The sequence below is a fragment of the Hyla sarda genome, chromosome 10 (genome assembly GCF_029499605.1).
Source record: "Hyla sarda isolate aHylSar1 chromosome 10, aHylSar1.hap1, whole genome shotgun sequence".
Taxonomy (NCBI): Eukaryota; Metazoa; Chordata; class Amphibia; order Anura; family Hylidae; genus Hyla; species Hyla sarda.
In genome coordinates, this window is record NC_079198.1 from 130,003,657 (window position 1) to 130,013,665 (window position 10,009).

The following is a 10,009-nucleotide window of genomic DNA, read 5'->3' on the forward strand; positions in this document are numbered from 1 at the left end:
CCTGAGTCCTTAAGCCGGCTCATCCTAAGATGGCAAGCAGTGTATGGCGCAGACTCCTGACTCGAGTCATCGACATACCGGTTGGCCCCAAGCTAATTCCTGTAGCTGGTGGCCGCCGTTAATAGCTGACATGTGGCGATCGCCGCGGCCAGCTATTAACCCTTTAAATCGCCGCTGTCAAACTTTAACCAGTCCTTGGTTGTCCAGCAGCACGATCATGGGGGGTGGGCATGGGTCATCCACTGTGGAGGTAGCCAGAGGGCTTACCTCTCCTGCTGTCTGGTCTGTGGCTCTGTCATTGATAGAGCGCAGATCACATAGATCAATGTAGTTCCATGGAACTACATTGATCTGTATGAGGAATATAATGATGCTTCCTAAAAGTCCCATAAGGCAACTAACAAAGTGTAAACAAAGTAGAATAAAAGTTTAACAATAACAGTCATTAACCCCTAACCATATTGAAAGTTTGAATCACCCCCCTTTTCTCAAATTCCATATAAAAAATATGTAAACATAATAAAAATAAACATATGTGGTATCACCGTGTGCACAAGTGTCCAAACTATAAACATATAATGCATATTTTTAGCCACATTGTATACTCTAAAAAAATGTATAAAAAGCAATCAAAAAGTCTAATCAAAACAAAAATGGTACTGATAAAAACGTCAGATCACGGCGCAAAAAATGAGCCCTCACATATCCCTGTATACATAAAAATAAAAAAGTTATGGGGGTCAGAAGATGAAAATTTTCAACATACTAATTTTGGTGCATGTAGTTATAATTTTTTTAATGTAGTAAAATAAAATGAAATCTATATAAATTAGGTATCCTTGTGACCACATGGACTTATAGAATAAAGATAAAGTGTCATTTTTACCAAACTGGTGTTCTTTTATGTTTTTTGTTTTTCAAATTTGCTCCACAAATATATATTTTTTCTGGTTTCACTGTAGATTTTGTGGTGAAATGATAGATGTCATTAGAAAGTAAAATTGGTGGTGCAAAAACGAGCCCTCTCATGGGTTTGTAGGTGGAAAATAAAGAGTTAGGATTTTTAAAAGGTGAGGAGGAAAAAACAAAAGTTCAAAAATGAAAAATGGCCCGGTCCTGAAGGGGTTACATTTCCTAGCCCGAGATTTGCCCCAGACTGCAGTGACCAGGAGACAGATTTGCCAGAAGTCCCATAGACTTGCTCTGGACTTCTGACAAATCCATATTCTGATCACTGTGGGCATGGCCAAGTCTTGGGCTCTGAAGTTGTTGCAAAATGTAACCACATATGCTGGTGCTGGAACCATCATTGGATGTGTGCTATAAAGGGGTATTCCAGAATTTTTTTTTATTTGACTATGCTACAGGGGCTGTAAAGATAGTGTAGTTCAAAATATAGTGTCTGTACCTGTGTTTGATGGCTGGTCTTGCGGTTCTTATGTGATCTTTCCCCTCATGTTAATTTTTAGCAGCATATAAAATGAGTGTCGTCTTAGTTTTTTCCAGGTTGCAATGCAGTCCGAGGCATTACATCACTAGTCAGGTGTTGAAAGGAATCCTTTCTTTAATTCAATGGGTGGAGAGACCGCTGGCTGGATAGTTTTAACCACAGCACAACATGGAAGGTAGCTATGGTGTACTTCAATGGGGTGACTGATGATTGGGAGAAAGAAAAGTGACCTCACACTTACAAAAAAGGGATCCTGGGACATGTAGTTGGAGGGAGGGAACTCCAACAGGAAATAGCCATTTCAGAAAAAGAAAGCAGCAGCATTATTGTGGACTCACAACACAGCCATTTAGCACCAAGGCAAGCACAAATTCTTCCTAAGCATGTCCAGGGGTGGACTGACTGGTCGGGGGGATTACTGAAAGAATTGCTGCTTCACAAGATAAGGGCGCATACAAGCTGAATATATACAGATCTCAAACATGCATGCTCCCTGATCTTCTAGTAGCTAAAGCAGGAGTATAGCAAGGAGTGACCTGTGGCCTGGGGGCAGATAGGATGGAGGGAGGGGGCATCATCATTATCTTTTTTAAATGCAGGAACTTCTCCCCTTTATGATCTGTGTAGGAGAATGCTTAAAAGGATACTCCGGTGGAAAACACATTTTTTTTAAATCAACTGGTTCCAGAAAGTTAAACTTATTTGTAAATTACTTATATTTAAAAATCTTAAACCTTCCAGTGCTTATCAGCTGCTGTATGCTACAGAGGAAGTTGTATTTTCAGTCTCACCACAGTGCTCTATGCTGACACCTCTGTCTGTGGCAGGAACTATGTATGTATATATATATATATATATATATATATATATATATATATATATATATATATAGCAAAATCATCGGTAGTTGCAGTATCTGGTAATACCTTTTTTATTGGACTAACAATTTTGATAAAGGGAGGAATCCCGAAAGCTTGTCTCTACATAATCTTGTTAGTCCAATAAAAAAGGCATTACAAGATACTGCAACTACCGATGATTTTGCTTTTTGCATCACTGGACTAATACGGCTACTCCTAACTAATATATATATATATATATATATATATATATATATATATTTATATATATATATATATATATATATATATATTTATATATATATATATATATATATATATATATATATATATATATGTTTTCAACTTTCCTTCATGCAGTAGGGTTGTGGGTGAGTGTTGGTTTGGCCACAGTATCATTTTGTCAATGGGACACTGTTAGTGCTGTAATACTGTATGAAAAAATATAAAACTGACTAAACATAGGAAAATCTAAATACATACCCTCTGTGAATGTTTTTGCAAGATTTTCCATGGGAAATATCAAGGAATCCTCTCCAAAGACCATTTCAGATTTATCTGACAAGTAATGTTCTAGAAGTTGTCTGGAATCACAGCCGTGTACATGATAGAGCTTATGGGTAGTGGAAGCCATTATCTAATCTAGTATCTTAGACAAGGTGCCTACCTCTATACCAGCGGTCGAGGTCTTTATATAATTATCAGGAATAATACGGACCAGTCATATCATGATTTATTATGTCTGTAAGTCAGTCATGAGAACATAGGTTATAAAAAAATCACAAGATAAAGTAATAATGTTCGAGTAAATAATTCAGAGACAATATGAAAACATCCAGAAGCGTGCCTATTTGTCAGACAACATTTACTTTTCGAAAAGAGCATATGCTCAATAATATCATGTAACAAGGATAAACATTTAAATTTAATGGGGGGGGGGGGGAGAAATTAGAGAGCTGGGGCAGACATAAAACAGGTCAATCACTGGCCTCAGAGTCCTCTAAGGCTCGGTTCACATATGTCCGGCATAGGTAAATTCAGCCTGGATCTCGACACAACTGATGACAGTTGTCATCAGTTGTATGGCGTCCGTCGTCCTATTTTTCTGGACGCCGGACAGGGGATTGCAGCAAGCTGCGTTCCCCTGTCCGGTTCTGTCCGGCATGTCCAACCATCCAGCATCAAACGAATACAGGATATGGATCTCCCAGGGAGAGAGAGTGCAAAAACAACCAGTTTCCAAAGCGCTTTCACTTGGGATGAAGTTTAGGCAGATGCAAAGGGTTAAATATGAATGTCTCTTTTCATTCATTTTTGAAAAGGCCTCTGAAAAATGAAGGACGCAATCTGGTTGCTATGGGCAACTCAGAAACTTCCAGGAAAAGCTGCTGAATTGCTCATAGCAACCAATCAGATCGCTTCTTTCATTTTGCAGAGGCCTTGTGAAAAATGAAAGAAGCGATCTGATTGGTTGCTATGGGCAACTCAGAAACTTTTCCTCTGGACAGGTTTTGATTAATCTCCCTCTATGGGGGAGATTCATCAAAACCAGTGTAGAGGAAGAGTTGTTCAGTTGCCCATAGCAACCAGATTGCGTCCTTCATTTTTCAGAGGCCTTTTCAAAAATGAATGAAAAGAGACTTTCATATTTAACCCTTTGCATCTGCCTAAACTTCATCCCAAGTGGAAGCGCCTTGGAAACTGGTTGTTTTTGCACTCTCTCTCCCTGGGAGATCCATATCCTGTATTCGTTTAAATGTCTATGGTAAATGGTTTGACCGTAGCAGTATCCCACCCCAGTCAGCGATTGTCTAAGCAGGCCATCACAAGTTTGTCTCGGAAAAGTGAAGACTAAAGCGTTCAGCAGAGAGATCAGGTCCCCATTCTAGAGATCACAAGGGGTACCTATTTCTTCTTGTGAGCTACAATGAATATCATGGCCTTATAATCAGAAAGATCACTCACATTCGTTCTCTTCTTAACCTTACAGTTATCTATAACAAATCCTTCTCCAACTACAGCTTTCCTGGCAAAATCCTCATCATATGTGAAAGCATGGAACTTGTCTTTCCCTATTGTATAATATGTTATACCTAAAGTCCCAATCAACATGAGGTGTCCTCCAGGTTTTAGCAACTTAGAGAACTTTCTGAGATATCTCCTGTAATCATCTTGGTCTTTGCAGATAGCATCTAGGAGCGCAACACTGATGATACAATCTGCTGGTGGTAAGTCTATCGGATCCGTCATATTTTCCTTCTCAAGGTCACATTTCAGGACATGTGGAATTGCTGATTTCACTTTTTCTTCTTTGTCCTTAGATTGGCCACTGAAAGAAACAGGAAAAATGAAAAACTGATTGTCCCGTATTCAACATAGATATAGTGACATAGTGACATGAAGGATTAATAAATAAACCTGGATTATTGGCTTCCAGTAGTGATAGAAAGACTTGAATTACACCAAGGCTGATGTACAAGGTGTTAAGCTTATAATGTGGCCTTCTATCAGTGCCCAATTTTATACAGGATCCTATGGACAAGATTATTTATCTAAGACGATATAGAGTTTTATTCTGACTATGAAATGTGATCTGGAATAGACTAGCATTGAACAAATACTGGACGTAGAAGATATGATTCCTAAACATTTTAAAGAGCGGCTTCATATCTCATGTTTATAGCACTGAAGATATTGTGAGATTTAAAACTTCACTTTTAATTGTAAAATCTGACCAATCCGAATTTGTTACGAATTTCAGGAAATAATTTGATTCGTAACAAATGCGAATGTCACAGCGATTCGATTTCGCAAATTGCTTCATTAAACTCCATTTAGTGCGGTCCAGGCTCCTGGGGCTTGACATCTAAAATGGCAGATCCCCATGTGAGGACATGGGGCAAGGAATCCTGGGAAGGCGGGAAGGCGGGTAGGCGGGATGACCCTGAATAACATGCAGCATGTAACCTATCAGCAGCCAGCCACCCCTGTGATGTCACAGCCCTATATAATTGTCAGCCCTCTTGCGGCCAGTCACATCAGCGTTCTATTACAGAGAGAGGGACCTAGAGCAGTGTGTATTGCACAGAAAAGCATTTTTACAACAGCGATTCACCTCAAGCCCTAATCCAGCCTAGAAGCACTGATAGGGAAGGGAGTGAGATTGAGAGAGAAAGTGCAATTTTGTGTGTAGTACACAGCGACTGTGTGCTGCAGCACTGGTGTGTACAACAACTGAAAAGCTAATAGTAGTCAGCCAGTTAGGGTGAGAACTAAAAGCATATTGTTTGCTATTAAGCGTAACCTGTGCGTATATCTAAGTGGTGTACCATTTTGTTCCTGTTAAAGTCTTAAGGGCCTAGATACTGTGAAAGGCCAGCCATAAGTACAACCTGTAAATAACCTGCTGGTGTTGTAGACAAACACTATTTTAAGCATACTAGAGCGCATTGTCCTCCCCTCATAAGTGCATACCACATACGTACACCTAAGGGGTGTACCATTTTGTTCCTGTTTAAGTCTCCAGCCACATCCAGGCTGTCTTATTCTGCAACCATATGGTCTCCTCATGCTTCCGCCACCTCCAGGCTGTGTCATTCAGCCACTATATGGTCTCCTCATGCTGCTTCCTGTTACATCCAATGCTACGGCCAGACACGCTGGCCATGATCGCATTCCCCCTCTCCCTTCTCCAGCCAGCGGGGCTGGGATGCGAATCCCAGCCCGTCACTCACTTCCGCCCTCTGCTACTTCCTGCTCTGGTCTCTCAGCTCCGGTGCGCATGCCTCCGCCTCCTAGGGCACGTGTGCACTGGAGTTCTAAGATTTAAAGGGCCAGTGTGCCCGTAATTATGTGTCACACCTGTTCCTCTGTGATAAGCACCTGCACCTACCACACACCCATGCTGGATCTTTGTTGCTTAGAGAAAGCATACCTGTGTTCCTGCTATCCGTATTCCAGACCCTTTGTTCCGTGACCTGACCTTGCACCTCTGCCGCCTGCCTTCTGACCTCCTGCTTCATTCTAGACTATGCTCCTATGCTGTATGCCCTGACCTACTGCAGTCAAGACCACGAGTTGCTGTATCCCTTCTGTGCTTCGTATCACCTCAGCCGCCTGTGTGGTCAAGTAGTGCCAGGGGTAGCAATCTGGGTGCCGCCTGCCGCAGCAAGACCATCCCGCTTTGCGGCGGGCTCTGGTGAAAACCAGCGGCACTTTAGACTCTGCTCCCAGGCACGGCCCGCGTCATCTGCCACACAGGACCAGCGGATCCACTACCTTCCAGAGTGTCCTGCCAACTGACGTGAGTCTTTACAGTAAGATTCTCCCATGGATCCAGCGGAGTTTGTCAGTTGAAGCAGTTAGCCCATCAGGAGCAACAACTAAGCCAACTGTCAGCCATGATGCAACAACTTCTAGCCATATAGCAACAGCAGCAGCAACAGCCACAACCTGTTCCTGTCTCTCCACCTGTTTCTGCAGCTCCTTCCGGATCCAAGCTTCGTTTACCCTAACCCATGAAGTATGATGGTGATCCAAAGATGTGTAGAGGCTTCGTGACTCAGTGTTCCATGCATCTGGAGCTCATGGCGGATCAGTCTCTGATGGAACGAGCTAAGGTGGCGTTTGTGATTAGTCTTTTTTCTGGAAAAGCCCTGGCCTGGGCTACACCTCTCTGGGATCGTAATGATCTGGTTTCCTCTAACCTGACAGCCTTCCTTGCTGAATTCCGCTGTGTTTTTGAGGAACCCGCACAAGCCTTCTTTGCTGAGACGGCTCTTCTGAACCTCTGCCAAGGGAATTACGGGTGACCACACGGTTCAATTTCACACTCTTGCCTCAGAACTGGCTTGGAACGATGAGTTCTTGTGTGCTACATTTAAAAAAGGACTGTCAAGCAGAATTAAGGATCCTCCGTCTTACCTATGTGAACTAATCCATTTAGCCACATGTATTGATGTGCGTTTTGCTGAGAGGCAGGAAGAACTTCGTATGGAAAGAGAACCAGTCCGAACAAGGTGATTCCCTCGCTTGGCATCCGTGTTCCAACGTCCACCTCTACAGTTTTCTTTGCCTCTTGCTGAAGAGGCTATGCAAGTGGACCGTACTCGCTTAACGCAGCTGGAAAGATCCCGACGGCGCAATGAGAATTTGTGCCTATATTGTGCCAGTCCGGAGCACTTTCCCAAAGACTGTTCTACACGTCGACAGCGTCCAGGAAACTCATAGGACACGTGGGAGAGGCATTCCTAGGTGTGAATACTACCTCTCCTCGTTTAACTATTCCTGTTCAAATCTATGCTTTTGCCAAGACTTCATTCTTTGCTTCTGCATTTTTGGACTCAGGTTCCGCTAGCGACTTCATTGATGCCTCCTTGGTCCTTGGCAAAATATATCCAAGAGAACCTCCAAAGGGATTTATCTTGAAGTCCTCTTCTCCTGCCAGAGCAGGTTTTTTCTTCGTAGGGAAGAAAGATGGTTCTCTCTGTCCATGTATTGACTATAGGGTACTTAACAAGATCACGGTTAAAAATCATTATCCACTTCCTCTGAACTTTTTGATCGTCTTCGGGGTGCCAAGGTTTTCTCAAAGCTAGATTTGCGGGGAGCATATAATCTTATTCGTATCCGCAAGGGAGACGAATGGAAGACTGCCTCTAATACCCGTGATGGACATTTTGAGTATCTTGTGATGCCTTTCGGTCACTGCAATGCTCAAGCCATCTTTCAAGAATTTGTCAACGATATCTTCTGAGATCTTCTCTACACCTGTGTTGTTGTATACTTTGATGACATCTTGATCTTCTCATCCAATTTAGAGGAGCATCGATCTCATATCCGTCTGGTTCTTCAGCGCCTTCGGAAGAATCATCTGCCAAACTGGAGAAATGCCTATTCGATAGACTTAGTCTCCCATTTCTCGGTTACATTGTTTCTCATCAAGGCCTACAGATGGACCCTGAAAAACTAGCTGCGGTATTAGATTGGCCTATCCCTTCTGGACTTCAGTTTATTCAACGTTTCCTGGGATTTGCCAATTATTATCGACAGTTCATCCCACATTTCTCTTCTTTTGTCGCTCCGATAGTGGCTCTTACTGAAGAGTTCTAACCCTAAGTCATGGCCTCCTGAGGCCTAAGATGCCTTCACCCATTTAAAGACAGTGTTTGCCACCGCCCTTGTGCTTACAAGACCTGATCCGGAGAAACTCTTTGCTTTGGAAGTAGATGATTCATCCGTAGGAGCTGGTGCCCTTCTTACCCAGAAAAACTCCAAAGGCAAGACTGTAACCTCTGATTTCTTTTCTAAGACTTTCCCGCCTGCTGAGAGGAACTACTCCATAGGAGATCGTGTCTCGACCAGCAACCCATCTGCCACCTTCGATTGGTTACCATGGTCACCCACTTCATCACAAGTGACATCTGATACCCCCAGTCAACAGTCGGTGGGTTCCTCAGACACAACCCTCAGTTGGCATGGCCCGGGAGCAGTCCCTGTCCTCCCATTGCCTCTGTCTTATGCTGTTCCCTCCCTTACAGAAGTATCTTATGCTGTGGGTTCAGCTCCACTATTTAATGAGGACGATCTAATAGAGGACAGTCAGCAGCTACTGCCGTGCCAACAAGTGGAGGTGACATGTGCCGCATCATACGCTAGGCGGGCAAGTAGTAATGAGGAGAGTGACGTGGGAGGCGGTGTTGCCAGGATTCAGGGTCCTGAATCAGACACTGTTGAGGAACTTGAGGAGGACATCAGTGACGTACAGACACTTGTTGATGATGATGAAGCTGATCACAATTGGGAGCCGGGTGCAGAAAGGGCTTCATCATCATCAGGAGAAGAGAGTTGCAGGTTGCCCGTGAGACAGCAGCTGAGCCAGCAAGGTGGTAGCATGGTTGGCAGTCAGCATGGGGGAAGAAGTGGAAATTCATCAAGCATTAGGAGGAGGTTAACATAGCCACATGTAGGATATGTCGACAGAAGGTGAAGCGTGGCCAGGATGTTGGCACCATAAAGCTGCCTGGGAGAACCGTGGCTCCGATGTAGTGGTCCAGCCTGTGCATCACCCAGTGGCATGCCGTAGGGAGCTGTGTGTCAAAGCCCCCTTCTGTCACTCCAGCTGCTCCTGCTCCTCCTACTTTTAGTCAGCCATTCGCCAACAATCCATCAGCAAAGCAATGTCCAAGAGACAACAGTATGCGCCCACTCATCCAATGGCGCAGAAGCGGAATGTGCTCCTGTCCAAGTTGCTGGTGCTGCAGTCCCTCCCTTTTCAAGTGGTGTGCAAGGGATAGAAAATAGACCTTGATCTAGGCGCCCAGGTGTCCAGTGCACAGTATCACAACTAAAAGTGGATGTGGATAAAGGTTCTTGTTTATTGTTTAGATAAAACAAGATAAAAACAATAATGCATTTCGGGGTATAATAACCCCTTCATAAGATTGAGAGATGCACCTCTCAATCTGATGAAGGGATTGTTATATCCCGAAACACGTTATTGTTTTTACCTTGTTTTATCTAAACAATAAATAAGAACTTTTATCCACATCCACTTTTGGTTGTGATACTTTGCACTGGACACCTGGGCGCCTAGATCAAGGTCCATTTTCTATCCCTTGCACTCTACTTAAGGATTTCCCCTGGTTGTTTCCTGAGACCTTGGGCCTGCAAAGGATTCTATATACCTGATACTGAGGCT

The 10,009-nt window shown here is 43.4% G+C and overlaps 1 protein-coding gene across 1 annotated transcript in view; it reads right to left on the reverse strand.

Annotated features, from left to right (window-relative positions):
- LOC130293671 (nicotinamide N-methyltransferase-like) overlaps nucleotides 1-6,632 on the reverse strand; it is a 29,015-nt gene extending 22,383 nt beyond the window's left edge. Inside the window, exons 1-2 of the mRNA XM_056542655.1 lie at nucleotides 6,589-6,632; nucleotides 4,404-4,639 (exon numbers count right to left, since the gene is read on the reverse strand). Coding sequence (XP_056398630.1) covers nucleotides 4,404-4,560 — 157 coding nt within the window. The 5' untranslated portion in view covers nucleotides 4,561-4,639; nucleotides 6,589-6,632. The remainder of the gene's footprint in view (nucleotides 1-4,403; nucleotides 4,640-6,588) is intronic.
- Nucleotides 6,633-10,009: the final 3,377 nt, after the last annotated feature.